General features: G+C 49.1%; 1 protein-coding gene across 1 annotated transcript in view; it reads left to right on the top strand.

Moving 5' to 3' along the window:
- The first annotated feature begins 3,113 nt into the window (after positions 1–3,113).
- The window catches only part of LOC119381932 (glutamate receptor ionotropic, kainate 2-like), a 33,420-nt gene continuing 14,738 nt past the window's right edge, over positions 3,114–21,795 (top strand). Inside the window, exons 1-3 of the mRNA XM_037649681.2 lie at positions 3,114–3,152; positions 3,944–4,059; positions 5,475–5,565. Of these exons, the coding sequence (XP_037505609.1) occupies positions 3,989–4,059; positions 5,475–5,565 (162 nt within the window). The 5' untranslated portion in view covers positions 3,114–3,152; positions 3,944–3,988. The remainder of the gene's footprint in view (positions 3,153–3,943; positions 4,060–5,474; positions 5,566–21,795) is intronic.

Genomic DNA, 21,795 nt, shown 5'->3' with positions numbered 1-21,795 from the left:
TCATATCTTTGGACCTCCACGACTACTGCGGCCCGTGGTGACTTATCCTTCATAAATGAAGGCTTTTTATCATCAAAAACGCTTGAATTAGCATATATCGTCGCACCTAAACATTATAATCAGCTTTACGCACTTAATATATTCATTTTTATTTTCGTTTTATCCGTTGCCTTAAGTTTCGTAGTTTTGCCTGTGGAACAGCAACTAGGAAAAGCGCTTGTGTTTTGTTCCACTTTGACATTCGGATCCATAGGGTAATATTAGTCTATGTACACAACAATAAGCCGAGAACTACCTTATGACTCAGCACCATAAGGGAATTGTGTGTTACTCTGCCGTTTGTTTTTGTGCATGGATACCTGCTCAACATAGCTTAAATATGCTATAAGTTCATCGATTCGCGATTGGTGCCGAGACGAAAGTGACTTTGAATGGTCATAAATGCCACGCGCTCTTCCAAAGAAGCTATGCAGGTCAATAGCAAAGGTAGAAAGTACGTCATTAAGGAAACACTTAACCACCGATAGATTTAGCTGAAGTGCAGCGCGATATGAAGATGGTGCATATGTTATGAAATATGTAAATGGCTGTGCGAATCGTCTTAGCCAAGAACTAAGTGCCTGATAGTTCTATCGTCTCTCGCATATGCACGCACGTCACGCGAATGCCTAATATTAAGTGTGGCATGGTAAGGCACTCGAAAAGGAAAGACACCCGCGACATGAATGCCTACGCGACGGTATTTTAGAAGGAAGTCGCTCTGAAGCGTTGTCATTCTTCTCTTTCCAACTGCGCAAGGAGCTACTGAAAGAAATGAATGAAAGCGGTGAGTTTGAAACGTCCTTAAGCGTATGCGTTCAGGTAGATGAGGCCGTCAGTACGTTTACAATGCATTCACGAATGTGACTGGACACGCTGTGTGAAAAATCGCTCAGTGAATTTCACAGTACTTTTTGAAGTGAGATAGTTCATTAACTCTGCTGCAGAAGCAAGTTGGCGTAACTGTGTGCACTGTAAACTGTGTAACATATTTAAAGGTGTTCCTTTGTTCTATGGGCATACCATCACTGTTGCTGCGGCGAAATTTTTATTGCATACAAAAATGGAAGTCTGGCGCACGCGAGAACCTAAGCACCAGTTAAGTATTCTTTAATAAACCATACCACTTCAAGCGCACACAATTATCTGGCACAGCAATTCGGCAACGACGGCTACACAAATGTGTTTACAACGCTTTTATTCAGTGGGATTTTCGACAAGGATCCCACGTTTCCATTCTGTAGAGTGCTAGATCTATTCGTTCCTTCAGTTGTCTCATTTCGCTCGTGATGTTATTTTTAACGTCAGTTACCTATATGCCCAAGTCTCCATCCTTCATAAAGGTTTCATTGTTCGATGCGAAAGGTGAGGCCGAATATACGCTACAGATATATCAGATGAAATTAAACTATGTGACACGCCTGAGTCATATGTAGGCTTTCTATGGCTGCAGCTGCCCCTCTTTCAGTCGAGTGCCCCTGATAATGAAACTTATGTGCAGAGGGCGGCAAGCTCACTCATCATTCGACTCAACCTGACCCACCCAGAATTAACCAATCCGCGAGTCTGGCTGAGTAAAAGTTCAGTTATTTTGAGTCCGACTCGGTTTAACAGAATTTTGCCGATCTAATCCGAGCGATCCTGGCTGAGCACCGTATTCGTTATTTTGGTTGGGAGTGAACCGGTAGAGCAGGATTTCAATGATTCTGAGTTCGAATAGGCCAAGTTGATTGGAACTTTAGTGCGTCGTAATGAGCCTAAAGGAAGCAATATACTTCACAGCGTAAGGCCTAATGAGCTCACAAGAACAGCCGATTTTCGTGGTGATGTCCGCCGCCGCTTGATGTCGCAGCAGTCTTTTATAAAAACCTCTGATACGTCAAAGGACGCCTTAAATCACAACGAATGTAAAATGCGATTAACTTATTGGAGGCAGTTAACAAATGTGACAGTCGCAGCTGCATCACTAAAAGTTGAAAACAGAGGGAAATATGTGTTTACGACTATGCAACCATGAGGTATACGTAAGAGAAGAACGCGTTTTGCCACCACGTGCTTTTTCTATCGTATTCGAAGAAGCTTTTAGAACGTAGCTGCATAATACGTTATTGGGCATCGAGCGATGAGATATACTGGATACTGTGGAAAGGAAGCCACTGAGGTCATTTCCCACGGGAGAGAGTCTGTCGTTAGGAAAGCACTTTTCCATAAAGGAATTGCGAGGTTCTTCGATACAATATTGCTTCGTTCTCGGAACAGTTTGTCCACATCACCTCAAGGCGGGCTTCTGCAGAATACCCTTGAAGAGGCAGTCATCTTCTGCTACTAGGTTACTGATCAATTAAAAAAGTAGCTGTATTTAAAAAAAAAACATCTCTTCAGTGTGAAGGAATGAATTCCGAAACAGGGGCGCGAAAGAAAAAGAAATATTACGGCGAAACTACGACACCTAAAAATTGCTTGCTATAGAAGAGCAGTGGGAGGCCAAGCTTTCGGTCCCAGACCTGAAGAATCAGCGAAGCCTGGTTCAACGGGCGCGATAGATGGCGAAGGTTCGCGGCTACCTGGAATAAGGAGGCCACCCACCTTGGGCGCACAGTGCGCTTGCTCAAAATAAACGTCTATTCTCTCTCTCTCTCTAGCAAGAATATTTATTGCAAATTAGTTCTGCTTATATACGAGTCATGAGGTGGCAAACACGCGCCAGCATAAAAGAAATGTTAGTTCAATGCAAAAAGAAACGGACACAAATGTGGTGTTCATATTTGACTACAAAATTCGCTTAATTCAGTTTATGCGTAGACTACATTAGGTTAGCGCGCCAAAATAGAAAAGAAAACGTTGTGAATTCTTAATTTGTGCCAGTCGAGTGTTGTCTGTAGTGTGCTAAGGGGGAGCAATAAATAAATAAATAAATAAATAAATAAATAAATAAATAAATAAATAAATTAATAAATAAACCTTGCCTCCAACCGCGAACTATTTTGTGGCGAAACTGCGATGAGACCTAGTTTATTGATTGCCATTTTTATTGGTAAATTAACCTAAATAACTTAATTTCCATTTCAGTAAAACCATTCCTGGGAAAGAAGGTTAGAGTTGCGGTGTTGCAAGTAAGTTCAAGTGTGGTAATCTAACAAACGGGGCTACAATTTGATTTGCGATGTAGAAATATTTGGAATGGCCGCTATATTTTTGAAGTGCACTAATCCTTTTCATTCGTGCTTTTAGGCATTCATAAGGAATCAGTCTTCTGCGTAGAGAGTGCGGAAGTACCTTGAATAACACAAGCAGGTTCACTAACTTGCGTGGCTGTTCTGAAGGCACAATATTCGAAGTGACTTTTATTATTTATGAAAACTGACTTTAAATACTGATTACAAAAAAAGCAGTGATACATAAGAAAGTTTATACTTGAAACGTTGGCGTGGTTTGTGAAATCACACGGCGACATCAATGAACGTCGCCATGTGATGAAATGAAGGAAACCACAACTGAAGAACAATTTATGCCCACAGTAATTATTCTTGGTCTGATGTGTACATAGATGCAAGACTAAAACCAAATGTTGAGTCGGTATAGATCGCTACGACATCAAGCTTTACCGCAAGTCAGTACGAACGTAAATTGTAGTAGCATTATTGCAGACAGCTAAGGGTCGTGGCAGCCGCTATTTCGCCGCCAAAAGTATAGAGTTGGAAGGTATTAAATGGTTGCAGGTACTCACGCCGCAATCAGTGCATCTGGAAAGAAAATTCTCGCTGAAGCATAGTGATGTTTATACAGTGGTATTAGAAATTATGAATGGGGGCTTTCATTCGGTCTTACTCGTTTGGCACGACATAGCTTTCCGCAAACTTCTCTGCATATACCATGTAGTCGACCCAAGGAAACCTGTTCGCAGCGGCTTCCTTGGCTCCGTTTGAACTTCACCGGTGACACTCATAACATGGATGACGTGCAAATGTCTGGACCTATGGCCAACCTGTTGGATCTGCTCACTGAAAATCTGGGATTCACGTGAGACTAAGAGATTTCGGCATTTACTCTCCTGTCGCTATGACATTCTATATTCACTTAGTTACGATACGCCAGAAAAGTCGCTGAAATTGCATGCTTTATGTAGAATAGCGTACTGGAGGTCGGCCCTGCAAAACCTTTTGAGCGCAAACACAAAAGAATACCGGTCTTTATAACTGACGCTCATGTGGCGCGTAAAACCCCCGAAATTGTTAGTTATGTTGCGAACACTTGAGCCAAGTATTATCGCATGCACGCCGCAGGAAGTTTAGAATTTCGCGTCAGAGACAGCTAAAATTCGCTTGTCCTCACCTCGGCAAAGTACACACCAGGCAGCAATGACATGGGCATTAGCTGATTTCGAGACAGCCGTCTGCTCTGGATGTTTCGTTTTCGCCACGCAGTAAAGAAGTGCTGGATGTCGGATCTCCCTTATAAGACAGCTGCGCAAACTCAAACGAGGCGTTGCTAATGTGGCCTTCACGGCTACTGACGACGTGCGCATAGGGCACACGTGTTTTCAAACGTAGAATGTTCGGATTACGGGCATTTATCAAGTATTTGGTGGGTGTATGGAAAGTTGAGAAGCTGGAATTTGTTTAATGATGTCTCTTGGGAAATTAAGCCCACTATTATCGTCTGTTCTTTGCGCTCAGACAAATTCCAATAAAAATTGTGAGCGTTACGCGGTTGTTAACATACAACATGCATCGGTGTTTCATGCAGAACTGAACACCTGTCACATCACGATCGTCCTGTGTCTGCATGCGTTTTGATCACCACTGCATGCCATGCGCACTCTTTGAAAAAATGAAAGGACTTATAGTAGAATACAGCTTAATCAGATGAGCGAAGCGCGATTTCCTCCACGACAATCGAAATAGTCCCGATCGTGTGCCGGAACGCGGATTCGCCGGCCGTCCGGCTCATGACGACAGTCTATAGCGTGCGCTCCCATCGGTGCACTCACACTTATCCGCCTTTGAGGAGGATATTCCGCTCCCTTCTAAAGGTGTATCTGACTAAAGCCAGTTGTAATGAAAGAAATTTACGCGAGTACGAAAAGTGGGAATCCGTTATATGTACCTTCAGTAGGCTTTGGCAACATATCGCGAAAATCATCCGCGTGTCTTGATAAGCAGTACAGAGAAAATGTTAACGATGACTAGTCTGTTCATCGGTGATACGACAGTAGCGCAGTTGCTCACCTGTATGCATGCGCCTGTGCGCGCATTAAGCAGCTGAGACTAAAAAGAAAACTAATAATACGCTTCTAAATGTACAAAAAGACCGCTGCAGTACTTTTCATCAACGTTTTGATGGCATCAGACTCTCTTGTATCGCCTTCAAGCATGCATTTGCCTTACAGAGTTCGTGAAAAATTCGCTAATGCAGCAAATTTTTTATTTGCGCAGCTACACTCTACATTCACCCGAGGACGGCCATTGGGGGGTGCCTTTGCCGAATGGAAACTGGACAGGTCTGGTCGGCATGATGCATAACAACGTGAGTTCACCAGCGAATGCTGCTTCCACCACCCTTATTTGCAAGCAGTGCTGTAATTGTTGTGAATGGCGCTCCTATTTCTTCTTGATGAGCGCTGCAGATGAGAGCGCTGGAGTACGGTATTGAATGTGCGCAGTCATGTGGTTTTGTTTCATATTTCGCGGGCTTTCTCTGAACTAGCTCGGTCACACATCTTGCTTTAGTTTCTTTACACGCCGTAAAAATCACCACTCAGCATGTACGGTGCCGCACAAAAATTGAATCGGTCGTTTTGGAATCCCCTCCACAACGTAAAGAAACGCACATGGCGCTGAAGTGAATATTTAAAAAAATGGGTGATTAATCAATCTTAGTTACTTCAGCAATTAAGCGAAATATCAGGAACACACTGACAATCGCCGCTTCAAGGCAAATCATAAGCCGTCGGTTTCATTCGATTGCAGTTAACCACTCTTGCGGAAACACCCTGTATATATTATCAAAATTTAGGACCTTTCGTGCTTTATTTCTGTCGACACACATCCTTCGATTAGCCGCGTCATTGAAGATTTAAGGAGCCATGTACCCCTTGTTCGACATGCTCGACCTCTATATTTATGGTCGGCATGTAGAGATGCTGCGGAGACGACGTCCTCAGCTACGCCTGCTGCTTCATGAGGCAGCAACTTCTGAAACAGATTATGTGGACTGTGATTCTGAGACCTTGTTCGTGTTATCGACGAAGACCTCGTTCTGACGTGTTCTCGAACAGGTTGTTTCGCATCAACGGCGGATGTGATCTTCGAAATGACGACCGTTTCGACTAGCGCTGGGCGCAACAGAATGAAGGATCTGCGGGAAATCTTCATGAGCCGCTATTTCTCCCGATGTTGTATTCATGTGGGGAGTAGTGGCCAAGTACTACACCAGGGTGGCCAGTCCTGCTCTGGTGATGGAGTGCATTGCTGGCTGTGGTCGCCAGTGAGGCTACACCCAAGGCCTTTTTTACACAATTCCCTCATCACGCGGATTTTTTTTTAATCCGGTTGGGAATTGTCCGGCACCGGGATTCGAACCACGGGCCTCTTGCATGCGAGGCGGATGCTCTACCACTACGCCATCGCTGCAAAATGATAGGTGTAACCTTAAGAGACAGGAAGAGTGGGTCAGGGAACAAACGGGGGTTAAGGATATCATAGTTGAAATTAAGAAGAAATGGATATGGGCCGGCCACGTAGCACGTCGGCAGGGTAACCGGTGGTCACTAGGGGCAAATGACTGGATTCCGAGAGATGGCAAACGCGTGAGGGGGAGACAGAAAATGAGGTGGGTAGATGAGATTAAGAAGTTTGTAGGTATAACGTGGCAGCAGAAAAAACTGGGCCGGGTTGATTGGCGGAACATGGGAGAGGCCTTTGCCCTGCAGTGGGCGTAGACAGGCTGATGATGATTTCTCCCGAATACCCATAAAATATTTACAGAGTTGAGGATGGCCTAACGGCTAGGTTTGAGCTCTAATTTAAACTTCGAAGTCTTATTATTGCGATAGCAATTATATGGACACTCTCGGCGGATTTTTGCCGTCACCGTCACCGTCATGTGCAGGATATTATATTGTCACGTGGTCGTGACATCGATGAAGACAGCAGTCAGCGTGTCGAGATGAAACTGTTTATTTGGCCGAACTTGTGGCGAGGAAACGCAAACTTAAACTACAGCAGTACAAGCTGTACACTGATAGCGGCGAACTGGGCGTCGGCCATCGATAATCTGCTCATGGCTGGGACGCGCCGTCTTTTATACATCACGCATCGAACTTTCCAGTCTTATCACTGGTTGTCGCGCAAGCAGTGGAATAATCTAGATTATTCGCGTCCTGCGCGCAATCTTAACAAAGCGATCTATTAAGGTTTTCCCGCTCAACTTAATCCAAGCGCCAGCCAAATTAATCTAGGCGCCAGTCAATTTAATCCAGCCGCCACTCAAATTAATCCAGGTGCCATTCATTTTAATCCAAGTGCCACTGAAATTAATCCAACCGCCAGCCGATTTAATCCAGACGCCAGCGAATTTAATCCTGACGACATCGTGACTTCAAAGCGACCCAGAATTTTCGGGAACGCGTGGAGTGAATAGCTTCGGAGTGAATTTAAGAGGAAATATTATCAAGATGCGTAGAATAAACAATGAATGAGTCACTAGTGACACAATGTGACTCGCGCGACTTCATCACGCCTATCACCCGCGTACGCACTATTCACACCTTCGACATGTATATCAAAGGAAAGGCCGTCCACACAGTAATAACTTGATACCTATTGCCCAGGCCAATGATCTGATCACTAGTGACTCAGGTGACGTCATCACGCATATCACCCACGCACGCGCTTTCTTAACCGTCCGTCATGCATATCAAATGAAACGTCTTTGAGAGAGTAACGACTTGAACCCTGTCACTTGGCCTAGTGATGTGATCACTAGTGACTCGCGTGACGTCATCACGCCTAACACCCACGCAAGCACTCTCTAACCTGCCTTCATGCATATCAAACGAAACGTCTTTGAGAGGGTAATAACTTGAACGCCGTCACTTGGCCTAGTGACGTGATCACTAGTGACTCGCGTGACGTCATCACGCATTTGAGCCACGCACACGCAGACAAACCTGTCTTCATACATATCAAACGAAACGTCTTTGAGAGGGTAATAACTTGAACGCCGTCACTTGGCCTAGTGACGTGATCACTAGTGACTCGCGTGACGTCATCACGCCTGACACCCACGCACGCGCTGTCCTAACCTGTCATCATGCATATCAAACGAAACGTCTTTGAGAGGGTAATAACTTGAACGCTGTCACTCGGCCTAGTGATGTGATCACTAGTGACTCGCGTGACGTCATCACGCATTTGAGCCACGCACACGCAGTACAAACCTGTCTTCACACATATCAAACGAAACGTCTTCGAGAGGGCAATAACTTGAACGCCGTCACTTGGCCTAGTGACGTGATCACTAGTGACTCGCGTGACGTCATCACGCCTAACACCCACGCACGCGCTGTCCTAACCTGTCTTCATGCATATCAAACGAAACGTCTTTGAGATGGTAATAACTTGAACGCTGTCACTCGGCCTATACTCTGTTCCAGAAGTTCCGTGCAGCACTGTGGAAGCTACAGGCCTTCTCAACCAATCAGGAGGGCGAGCACATCTAAGTGTATCCTTCCGCGCCCTGTCGTCTGCTAGCGGCGAGCGCTGCAGCGAAAGCGGCAAGAGCGTCTCGGGACACTGTTCAACTGCGCAGTGAGATGAGCTGTAATTGTGAAAGCGGTTAAATATTCTCCTCGGCACCGTAAAAGCGCGCGTCTTCGAGATACTTGCACGATATCGCACAGGAGAACCAGGCGCCGCCATTTTGACTAAGGAGTGACCAAATCTGCCACCGCGGAATAATCACAACCCAAGACTAGGTCCTCCGCGGCGCTGTGGACGCTCGGGCTGTGCGGACTACTCATAAAAGTTTAAACAGTGTCGTACCATTCCTTCGTACTTTATAAGTAAAAGCATAACACATACGATCCACAACAGCGTTATTTCTTTCGTCATTTGCATGTTATAACACGTACTAGCAAGAACTCTTTCTTCAGTATCATGGAGCCACAAAAATTGTTTTATACAGAAAATGCGACAAAATCGTCATACGAATCACAGCTACAACACGCAGAGAAGCCTTCAAGTAAAAATCCTCCGACAAGACCGCTTGCAAAAGTCATGAGGACAAACAAGGGGCTACGTATATGGAGCACTACATCTCGCTTCGCAACAACCTGCGCTCGAGGGTCGTCTAGCCTTGACTCTGCTGCACGGAACTTCTGGAACAGAGTATAGTGATGGGATCACTAGTGACTCGCGTGACGTCATCACGCATTTGAGCCACGCACACGCAGTACAAACCTGTCTTCACACATATCAAACGAAACGTCTTCGAGAGGGCAATAACTTGAACGCCGTCACTTGGCCTAGTGACGTGATCACTAGTGACTCGCGTGACGTCATCACGCCTAACACCCACGCACGCGCTGTCCTAACCTGTCTTCATGCATATCAAACGAAACGTCTTTGAGATGCTAATAACTTGAACGCTGTCACTCGGCCTAGTGATGTGATCACTAGTGACTCGCGTGACGTCATCACGCATTTGAGCCACGCACACGCAGTACAAACCTGTCTTCACACATATCAAACGAAACGTCTTCGAGAGGGCAATAACTCGAACGCCGTCACTTGGCCTAGTGACGTGATCACTAGTGACTCGCGTGACGTCATCACGCCTAACACCCACGCACGCGCTGTCCTAACCTGTCTTCATGCATATCAAACGAAACGTCTTTGAGAGGGTAATAACTTGAACGCTGTCACTCGGACTAGTGATGTGATCACTAGTGACTCGCGTGACGTCATCACGCATTTGAGCCACGCACACGCAGTACAAACCTGTCTTCACACATATCAAACGAAACGTCTTCGAGAGGGCAATAACTTGAACGCCGTCACTTCGCCAAGTGACGTGATCACTAGTGACTCGCGTGACGTCATCACGCCTAACACTCACGCACGCGCTGTCCTAACCTGTCTTCATGCATATCAAACGAAACGTCGTTGAGAGAGTAATAACTTGAAGGCCGTCGCAGGCAGCGTCTGCTAGTAGAAAACTGACTGATCGCGCTGCACAGCCGTTCACCGGCCAACCCCTACATGTAGGCACCGGATCGCGCGTTTCGAATTCAGTCAAGGGCGTCTTCACATGGCTTTCGCTTGACTTGACGCTTTTCTTGACTCGAGTAGATGCGATGGAAGCAACAGTACCTTCAACCAGTAGCGGGGTACAACCCAACATCAGCGTCCCACCACTCGTTCAAGGCAACGCTTCTTCTTCATTCGATAAATAAGAATAATAAAGGCGAAATAACAATTAAGCATTTCCAAACCATACTCAATTACACAACATTCACCCGAAACCTTCACCACTATGCGACGCATTTACTCCAGCTCGTCGTGTGGGAAGATGTGGGCGGCTTTCTTGTTGCTTCTCGTATTTCCAGTATGCCTTGGAAACGCGGGCAGCCAGGCCGCACTACAGTGAACGAACAGGCGTTCACCACCAAACAGGCCCGCTTATTCCAAGCACACTAACCTATAAGAAACGGCGTGGCGTAGAAGGTAGAAAGAAAGGCACGAGTCAGGCACAGCGTTCGACGGCGCATCAGCAAATGGTCACCTGCAATTAGCAATAGTATGTATCTCAAGTACGAGGACTGCCCTCTATTACAACGGATTTGTTTCACAGGATAACCAGATGAATTATTATCTGAGCCGTAGGAGTGGTTGACAAATCCTTTTGTAGCATGTTTTGAAACAGGCAGACCGTGTGTCTTATGCTTGATTATGTATATACAGTGTTATGACTTACCTGGCATGTTATCGCAATGCCGAAGCAAAGATGATGCCCGGTTAAAACACCCACCCGACCTTAAGAAACAATCGTTGTTCTTATAACGTCGAGCTTGTTAAATCGGTTATGAAATGGGTGATGAAAGAGAACCGGGGCAAGTCCGTGGAAAACAAAATTTATCATTATACAGGCAAAGCAGTTTTCATAAACACGCCGCCGTACTTGTGCTGCTGAGCAGTGTTTCACATATCAAGGCAGTCGAGGGCAGCTTGTACGAAAGTGTAATTGTGCCTATCATAAGCGGCACAGTCCACACGCTGGATGTGCTGCATAGAGCGCCCCGCGGCCTCAACCAGCAGAGCACGGCGATGTTCTTTCTTGGAGATCCCTCCCGGTGTCGTGAGGAGATCATCCCTCCGCAAGCTTAGAAAGCCCTTCACATCTGCCTTGAACTTTGAGAAAAGCTCCTCAATTGGATTGAAGAATGGGCTGTATGGCGGTAGCCACTTGACTGTGTGGTCGCTTGCCGCGAGGACAGCCTGTTCGGCGCGGCGGTGCGCTGGTGCGTTGTCAAACAGGAACACTGCCTGTATTCCCGGTTCCTGCTGAGAAACTTTTCTCGACACTTCTGCGAGAAAGTCGTTGAAGACAGCCCAGTGGACCTTGTCCGCAATCGTCCAATGGACAAGGCCGTTCGCCGACATGCAGGCTATAACATGTACATTCGCCCCCTTTGCGCTAGTTGACAAACGGCACGCTGGAGCACATCGTTTCGCCCTTCCGAAACTGCGCGAGCACCATACGTTGAAGTTGGTCTCGTCGATGTAGTATCGTGTTAGTGTAGTTCCCTCGCTCTGAAGCCACTGGGCATATCGGCGCCGCAGCTGCTTCACGTCGGCGCGATTTCCATCTACTGGCCTCTGGGTCAGCAGCTTCACCGAATATCCATGGCCATCGAGAAGCCGATCAATCGTCGACGTGCTCACTTCAATATTAGGGATCTCTTCCTTGAGGGCCCTCTTTATTTGTTCCAGCGTGAAGGATGGATTTTCCTGTACGATTTGTTGCAGGGCGTCCACCACGTCCGGTCCAAACTTCTTCGACGAACCACCACGTGTTTTAGCTGTGTCACGGTCTGTAGCGGCAATAGAACGCACGCTCTTTATATTGATTCCCAGTGTTTCGGAGAGCACTTTTAAATCACCTCCGCGCCTGTGAACATCTATTATCCGGCAACGATCTACAGGGGAAACGCGAGCGTACTTTTTCTTCTGTTCATCAGGTGCCTTCCGCGGCCTTCCGGGGCGTCGAGTGTCTCGGTCTTCCATAGCACCAGTGGTCGCAGCGCAAACTTTCACTTATTCCAAGGCCTGCAAAAGCGCTCACATAACGATGTCACCAGCAGAAACTTGGAACTATGCTGGCTTGTCGCTCGCGTCGCACCACGTCGTCCCGTCGTCTGCGTGAAACAGACTCGGCGAAAACAGCTGCGACACACTGTCGTCTGCTTCAGTTTAATGTAAAACGTATCTTCAATTCACTATTTCGTGTGATTGTCGTCTGCATTGTAGAACGAAAATTGAGAATTGAAAATGCGTTTTAAATACGTTTTACATTCTGCGAGAATACCATAATGCTGGTTATTTATGATTCGAAGCAATTCCTTTAAATAAAACTGAAGCCGACGACAGTGTGCTGCGGCGAAAACAGCTGCGACACACTGTCGTCTGCTTCAGTTTGATTTAAAGCAATTGCTTCGAATCATAAATAACCAGCATTATGGTATTCTCGCAGAATGTAAAACGTATTTAAAACGCATTTTCAATTCTCAATTTTCGTTCTACAATGCAGACGACAATCACACGAAATAGTGAATTGAAGATACGTTTTACATCAAACTGAAGCAGACGACAGTGTGTCGCAGCTGTTTTCGCCGAGTCTGTTTCACGCAGACGACGGGACGACGTGGTGCGACGCGAGCGACAAGCCAGCATAGTTCCAAGTTTCTGCTGGTGTCATCGTTATGTGAGCGCTTTTGCAGGCCTTGGAATAAGTGAAAGTTTGCGCTGCGACCACTGGTGCTATGGAAGACCGAGACACTCGACGCCCCGGAAGGCCGCGGAAGGCACCTGATGAACAGAAGAAAAAGTACGCTCGCGTTTCCCCTGTAGATCGTTGCCGGATAATAGATGTTCACAGGCGCGGAGGTGATTTAAAAGTGCTCTCCGAGACACTGGGAATCAATATAAAGACCGTGCGTTCTATTGCGCTACTGACCGTGACACAGCTAAAACATGTGGTGGTTCGTCGAAGAAGTTTGGACCGGACGTGGTGGACGCCCTGCAACAAATCGTACAGGAAAATCCATCCTTCACGCTGGAACAAATAAAGAGGGCCCTCAAGGAAGAGATGCCTAATATTGAACTGAGCACGTCGACGATTGATCGGCTTCTCGATGGCCATGGATATTCGGTGAAGCTGCTGACCCAGAGGCCAGTAGATCGAAATCGCGCCGACGTGAAGCAGCTGCGGCGCCGATATGCCCAGTGGCTTCAGAGCGAGGGAACTACACTAACACGATACTACATCGACGAGACCAACTTCAACGTATGGTGCTCGCGCAGTTTCGGAAGGGCGAAACGAGGTGCTCCAGCGTGCCGTTTGTCAACTAGCGCAAAGGGGGCGAATGTAAATGTTATAGCCTGCATGTCGGCGAACGGCCTTGTCCATTGGACAATTGCGGACAAGGTCCACTGGGCTGTCTTCAACGACTTTCTCGCAGAAGTGTCGAGAAAAGTTTCTCAGCAGGAACCGGGAATACAGGCAGTGTTCCTGTTTGACAACGCACCAGCGTACCGCCGCGCCGAACAGGCTGTCCTCGCGGCAAGCGACCACACAGACAAGTGGCTACCGCCATACAGCCCATTCTTCAATCCAATTGAGGAGCTTTTCTCCAAGTTCAAGGCAGGTGTGAAGGGCTTTCTAAGCGAGCGGAGGGATGATCTCCTCACGACACCGGGAGGGATCTCCAAGAAAGGACATCGCCGTGCTCTGCTGGTTGAGGCCGCGGGGCGCTCTATGCAGCACATCCAGCGTGTGGACTGTGCCGCTTATGATAGGCACAATTACACTTTCGTACAAGCTGCCCTCGACTGCCTTGATATGTGAAACACTGCTCAGCAGCACAAGTACGGCTGCGTGTTTATGAAAACTGCTTTGCCTGTATAATGATAAATTTCGTTTTCCACGGACTTGCCCCGGTTCTCTTTCATCACCCATTTCATAACCGATTTAACAAGCTCGACGTTATAAGAACAACGATTGTTTCTTAAGGTCGGGTGGGTGTTTTAACCGGGCATCATCTTTGCTTCGGCATTGCGATAACATGCCAGGTAAGTCATAACACTGTATATACATAATCAAGCATAAGACGCACGGTCTGCCTGTTTCAAAACATGCTACAAAAGGATTTGTCAACCACTCCTTCGGCTCAAATAATAATTCATCTGGTTCTCCTGTGAAAAAAATCCGTTGTAATAGAGGGCAGTCCTCGTACTTGAGATACATACTATTGCTAATTGCAGGTGACCATTTGCTGATGCGCCGTTGAACGCTGTGCCTGACTCGTGCCTTTCTTTCTACCTTCTACGCCACGCCGTTTCTTATAGGTTAGTGCGCTTGGAATAAGCGCACCTGTTTGGTGGTGAACGCCTGTTCGTGCACTGTAGTGCGGCCTGGCTGCCCGCGTTTCCAAGGCATACTGCGAAATACGAGAAGCAACAAGAAAGCCGAACACATCTTCCCACACGAGGAGCTGGAGTAAATGCGTCGCATAGTGGTGACGGTTTCGGGTGAATGTTGCGTAATTGAGTATGGTTTGGAAATGCTTAATTGTTATTTCGCCTTTATTATTCTTATTTATTGAATGAAGAAGAAGCGTTGCCTTCAACGAGTGGTGGGACGCTCATGTTGGGTTGTACCCCACTACTGGTTGAAGGTACTGTTGCTTCCATCGCATCTACTCGAGTCAAGAAAAGCGTATAGTCAAGCGAAAGCCATGTGAAGACGCCCTTGACTGAATTCGAAACGCGCGATCCCGTGCCTACATATACGGTTTGGCCGGTGAACGGCTGTGCAGCGCGATCAGTCAGTTTTCTACTAGCAGACGCTGCCTGCGACGGCCTTCAAGTTATTACTCTCTCAACGCGTTTCGCTTGATATGCATGAAGGCAGGTTAGAGAGTACTTGCGTGGGTGTCAGGCGTGATGACGTCACGCGAGTCACTAGTGCTCACGTCACTAGGCCAAGTGACGGCGTTCAAGTTATTACCCTCTCAACGACGTTTCGTTTGATATGCATGAAGACAGGTTAGGACAGCGCGTGCGTGGGTGTTAGGCGTGATGACGTCACGCGAGTCACTAGTGATCACGTCACTAGGCCAAGTGACGGCGTTCAAGTTACTACCCTCTCAAAGACGTTTCGTTTGATATGTGTGAAGACAGGTTTGTACTGCGTGTGCGTGGCTCAAATGCGTGATGACATCACGCGAGTCCCTAGTGATCACATCACTAGGCCGAGTGACAGCGTTCAAGTTATTACCCTCTCAAAGACGTTTCGTTTGATATGCATGAAGACAGGTTAGGACAGCGCGTGCGTGGGTGTTAGGCGTGATGACGTCACGCGAGTCACTAGTGATCATGTCACTAGGCCAAGTGACGCCGTTCAAGTTATTGCCCTCTCGAAGACGTTTCGTTTGATATGTGTGAAGACAGGTCTGTACTGCGTGTGCGTGGCTCAAATGCGTGATGACGTCACGCGAGTCACTAGTGATTACATCACTAGGCCGAGTGACAGCGTTCAAGTTATTACCCTCTCAAAGACGTTTCGTTTGATATGCATGAAGACAGGTTAGGACAGCGCGTGCGTGGGTGTTAGGCGTGATGACATAACGCGAGTCACTAGTGATCAGGTCACTAGGCCAAGTGACGGCGTTCAAGTTATTGCCCTCTCGAAGACGTTTCGTTTGATATGCATGAAGACAGGTTAGGACAGCGCGTGCGTGGGTGATATGCGTGATGACGTCACCTGAGTCACTAGTGATCAGATCATAGGCCTGGGCAATAGGTATGAAGTTATTACTGTGTGGACGGCCTTTCCTTTGATACACATGTCGAAGGTGTGAATAGTGCGTACGCGGGTGATAGGCGTGATGAAGTCGCGCGAGTCACATTGCGTCACTAGTGACTCATTCATTGTTTATTCTACGCATCTTGATAATATTTCCTCTTATATTCACTCCGAAGCTATTCACTCCACGCGTTCCCGAAAATTCTGGGTCCCTTTGAAGTCACGATGTCGTCAGGATTAAATTCGCTGGCATCTGGATTAAATCGGCTGGCGGTTGGATTAATTTCAGTGGCACTTGGATTAAAATGAATGGCACCTGGATTAATTTGAGTGGCGGCTGGATTAAATTGACTGGCGCCTAGATTAATTTGGCTGGCGCTTGGATTAAATTGAGCGGGAAAACCTTAGAATCGCGAAGCTTCTCGAACAGTGCGGCGCGGTCAGCTTCGAGTGTTGATAACCGTCCTTGCTGGTCAAACCCGAATACATCAAAATCAAAGAAGAAGCGGGCGTGGCATTGCCCCCCTCTGAAAAAGCATCGTCCCGATGCTTGCGACAGAACATAGAAGGGGAAAAAAACAAGTGCATACACAAATAAATTACAACAAGCAATAAGTACAAGCAAAATTATAATAATAAAGCGAAAGGTATAGTCCTCAGGTTCGCTAACGCGCAAAAAAGGGCTTAAGGCGCACGACATGGACGACTTCAGATCGTGCACGGCGCCTTTGAGAGCCCGTCATGCCGTCCGGGATAACCTCGCAGTCTAGAGCGCCGAGACGTCGAAGCACCTTGTATGGCCCGAAGTATCGCCGAAGAAGCTTCTCGCTAAGTCCCCGACGGCGTATCGGCGTCCAAACCCACACAAGGTCACCGGGTTGGTACTCCATGTGGCGTCGTCGAAGATTATAGTGACGGCTGTCGGCCCTCTGCTGGTTCTTGATGCGCTGGCGGGCGAGCTGTCGAGCTTCTTCGGCGCGTTGCAAATAGGCAGCGACATCGAGATTGTCTTCGTCGGTGGCCGTTGGCAGCATTGCGTCGAGCGTCGTTGCTGGGCTCCTTCCGTAGACCAACGTGTAAGGCGTCACCTGCGTCGTTTCTTGCACAGCGGTGTTGTATGCGAAGGTCACATATACGGAAGGATGGCATCCCACGTCTTGTGCTCGCCGTCAACGTACATGACCAGCATGTCGGCGATGGTCTTATTTAGCCGCTCGGTGAGGCCATTGGTTTGAGGTGGTAGGCAGTGGTCCGGCGGTGGCTTGCCTGGCTGTACCTCAAGATCGCCTGAGTTAGCTCCGCAGTAAACGCCGTACGTCTGTCGGTCATGAGAACATCTGGGGCGCAATGACGTAGAACGATGTCTTCAACGAAGAACTTCGCTACCTCGGCGGCGCTGCCTCTAGGTAGGGCCCTTGTTTCAGCATAGCGGGTCAGGTTGTCGGTAGCTACGACGATCCACTGATTACCGCTAGTCGACGTTGGGAACGACCCCAGGATGTCCATCCCGATCTGCTGGAACGGTCGCCGAGGTGGCTCAATCGGCCGAAAAAAGCCCGCTGGTCTTGTTGGCGGTGTCTAGCGTCGCTGACAGTCTCGGCATGTCCTTACGGATCGAGTGACGTCGGCGGCAAGGCGCAGCCAGTAGTACTTTTCCTCTATTCTTAACAGCGTTCGGGAAACACGAGGTGTCCTGTTGTCGGGTCGTCGTGCAGGGCCTAGAGGACTTCTGGTCGCGATTCTGACGGCATTACGAGAAGGTACTTGGCTCGAAGTGGTGAGTTCTTCTTTTGGAGAACGCCGTTGCGTAAGGAAAACGACGTCAGTGCTCGCTTGAATACTTTCCGAACGACGGCGGTCTTGCCCTCGAGGTATTCGATACGGCCTCTACATTCTGGGTCGGATCGCTGTTGTTCAGCAAAGTCGTCGGCACTTATGGTTCCAAAAAAGTAGTCCTCATCCTGGTCGTCTTGCGGCGGCGGGTCCACGGGGGCATGATACAGGCAGTCGGCGCCAGAGTGTTTTCTTCCGGACTTGTAAACGGTGGTAATGTTGAATTCTTGAAGTCTCAAGTTCCATCGTGCGAGACGACCTGAATGGTCCTTTAAGTTAGCTAGCCAACACAGGGCGTGGTGGTCGCTCACAACTTTGAAGGGCCTGCTGTAAAGCTTTGATGTAGCCCAGATTATGGCAAGGCACTCCTTTTCTGTCGTAGAATAGTTGGCTTCCGCCTTTGATAGCGACCGGCTAACGTAGCTGATTACCCTTTGAAATTCGTCAGTCCTCTGCACAAGAACGGCGCCGAGTCCTACATTGCTGGCGTCGGTGTGCACTTCTGTTTCGGCGTATTCATCGAAATGCGCGAGTAACGGAGGCGTCTGCAGGCGTCGTTTTAGTTCTTGAATTGCTTCCTCCTGCGGCGTTTCCCACTTGAACTCGACGTCGGTCCTGGTAAGGTTAGTAAGTGGCTCGGCAATGCGGGCAAAGGTTTTGACGATCCGCCTGTAATAGGCGCACAGGCCGAGAAATCGACGCATGGCCTTCTTGTCGGCAGGTGGCGGGAACGTAGCATTGGCGACTGTCTTCTGTGGGTCAGGGCGTACTACGGACTTGCTTATCACGTGTCCCAAGAACAAGAGCTCCTCGTACACAAAGCGACACTTTTCTGGCTTCACGGTGAGTCCCGAGCTCTTGATTGCTTGAAGCACAGCTTCAAGCCGCCGTAGGTGTTCGTCGAAGTTTGAGGCACACACAACGACGTCGTCCACGTACACGAGGCAAGCCTGCCACTTCAAGCTAGCCAATATTGTATCCATGACACGTTGCAATGTCGCGGGTGCCGAGTAAAGACCAAAGGGCATGACCTTGAACTCGAACAGTCCGTCTGGTGTTATGAAGGCAGTCTTTTCTCGGTCTCTCTCGTCGACTTGGATTAGCCAGTAGCCAGTCTTGAGGTCCATCGACGAAAAGTACTTGGTGTTGTGGAGTCTATCTAGGGTGTCGTCTGTTTGTGGGAGAGGGTAGACGTCCTTCTTCGTGACCTTGTTCAGGCGACGATGGTCGACGGAAAAAAGTAGGATTCCGTCCTTCTTCCTCACTAACACCACAGGTGACGCCCACGGACTCTCGGACGGTTGGATGATGTCGTCGCGTAGCATTTCGTCGACATGTTTCTTGACGGCCTCGCGTTCTTGTGTCGAAACTCGGTACGGGCTCTGACGGATTGGTAGGGCGCTTTCTTCTGTTATGATGCGATGTTTCGCGACTGGGGTCTGTCGAATTCTCGACGACGACGAGAAGCAGTCCTTGAATTGTAGGAGCAGGGCTTCTAGCTGGTCACGCTTGTGCTTCGGGAGGCTCGCGTTGATGTCGAAATCTGGTTGGGTTCGTCGATCCGTCGAAGCAGGTTCGGTAGCATCGAAGAGGGCGAAAGCATTGCTGGCGTCCACGAATTCGTGTATGTAGGCGACGGTCGTACTAATGTTGAAGTGCCTATATTCCTGGCTGAAGTTTGTCAGCACTACCTTTGCTTTGCCATCACGCAGCTCGGCTATGCCTCTTGCGACGCAAATCTGACGGTTCAGAAGTAGGTTCTGATCGCCCTCGATGACAGCTTCAAGGTCTGCGGGTTCTTCGGTGCCGACGGAAATGATGATGCTGGAGAGAGGCGGAATGGTGAGGTGCTCTTCTATCGCATCCAATACGGGGTTTCCTGGCGTCGTGTGTGGCGGCAGCGCTTTTTCTGAGGTTAGTGTTATTGACTCAGACCTCAGATCGTAGATGGCGCCGTGGTGGCTCAGAAAGTCCATCCCAAGTATCACATCCCTGGAGCGATGCTGTAAGATCACAGAGCTCGCAGGATAAGTCCGGTTATTGATGGTGACTCTTGTGGTGCAGACTCCAGTAGGAGTTATTAGATGGCCCCCAGCGGCCCGGATTTCGGGGCCTTGCCAAGCGGTCCTAACTTTCTTCAATCTTGTGGCGAATGGTCCACTGACGATGGAATAGTCGGCACCAGTGTCGACGAGAGCGGTGATGTTGTGGCCGTTGAATAGTACGTCGACGCCGCTAATCCATCGTCACGCGTTGCGGTTAAATCGCGGCATCGGGTCACGGCTAGGTCGGCTTGTCCCGCTGCTTCTACGTCGCGTCGACAGATCTTCTTCAGGGACGGAGATTTCGTCGTCAGGGCTAAGTGTGGTTTGCGTCGTGTTCTTGAGATTTCGTCGCGGCGTCGTCGGCGGCGGCGGAGAATCTTCGGTATTTCGTCGTACAGCAACCGCACCTCCATCGGTTGCTGCCCTTAGTTTTCCGGATACGGGCTAGGTGACCGGCCCCGGGTTGAGCCAGTGTACGGGCGGCGCTGCGGTGAGGCATAACGGCCTGGCGACGGTGAACGGGAAGGTTGTCGGGGCGTCTACTGCGTTCCTGCGAGGTAGTCGGCGATGTCGCGTGGTCTTTCACCCCGCTGTGGACGCGGCGCGTCAATGGCGAACCCACGCAGTCCCATCTGTTGGTACTGGCAGCGGCGGTAGGTGTGGCCAGCTTCTCCACAATGGTAGCAGAGTGGGCGGTGGTCGGGGGCGCGCCAAACGTCGGTCTTCCTCGGCGTGTATCGCTGGCCGGCTGGCGGGCGGTATGACGTCGGTGGTGGCGGCAGTGGTGCCTGGCGGCGGAACTGCTGGGGCGGCGCGGCGTCTTGACGTGGGCGAGGAGGGGGGGGGGCGTTGCGTCGGGCTGCAGCAGCGTAGCTCATTTCTTGCAGTTGTGGATGCGCTGACTCGAGGATGCCCAGCGACTGCTGGATTTTCTCTCGGACGATGTCTGTGAATGAGGTAGTTTGAGGCTGGCGCGACGGGAACATTCGGCGAAGTTCTGCGCGCCCTACGGCCCTTATGGTCTCACGCAGATCGGTCGCACGCTTGAACCGCTGTGCTGTTTTGGATCAAGCGGTGGTTGTACTGGCGGGTTCGCATTTCCAGCGTCTTCTCTATTGTTGCCTCCGAGAGAAATTCCTGGACGGTATTCGGTGGATTCCTCATAAGTCCAGCAAAGAGCTGTTCCTTTACTCCTCGCATGAGGAAACGAACCTTCTGCTCTTCTGGCATGTTGGGGTCAGTGTGGCGGAACAGCCGGGTCATTTCTTCTGCGAAGATTGTCACGTTTTCGTTCGTGAGTTGAACCCGTGTCTCCAGCATGGTAGCGGCCCTTTCCTTTCGGACCACGCTCGTGAACGTCTCCAAAAAAACACTCCGAAAGAGATCCCAGGTTCGAAGTGTGGACTCCCGGTTCTCCAGCCATGTCCTTGCTGCTTCTTCCAGCTAGAAGTACACGTGGCTCAACATGTCGTCGGCGTTCCAGTTGTTAAATGTTGCGACCCTTTCAAACGCCTCCAGCCAGGTTTCGGGGTCTTCACATGGCGAACCCCGGAATGTCGGCCGCTCCCTGGGTGGTTGCATCACTATTGCGGCAGGTTTCGCTGCGGCCGTCATCGTGCCTGTTGTCATTGTCGCCCTGGCTTTGTCTTGTCCGGTAGGGGTCCGTATTGGGGGGGGGGGGGGGTACTCTTTTCAGTGTGTGGTTAGCTCGCTGTTGCACGAGGTCTTCGACGTCATCTTCACGCTGTGGGCTTGGTTCCCGGCTCTCCGTAGGTGTCCGGAACATCAAGGA

This window comes from Rhipicephalus sanguineus, chromosome 2 (genome assembly GCF_013339695.2).
Source record: "Rhipicephalus sanguineus isolate Rsan-2018 chromosome 2, BIME_Rsan_1.4, whole genome shotgun sequence".
NCBI classification, from domain to species: domain Eukaryota; kingdom Metazoa; phylum Arthropoda; class Arachnida; order Ixodida; family Ixodidae; genus Rhipicephalus; species Rhipicephalus sanguineus.
This window is presented reverse-complemented; position numbering and strand designations above follow the sequence as displayed.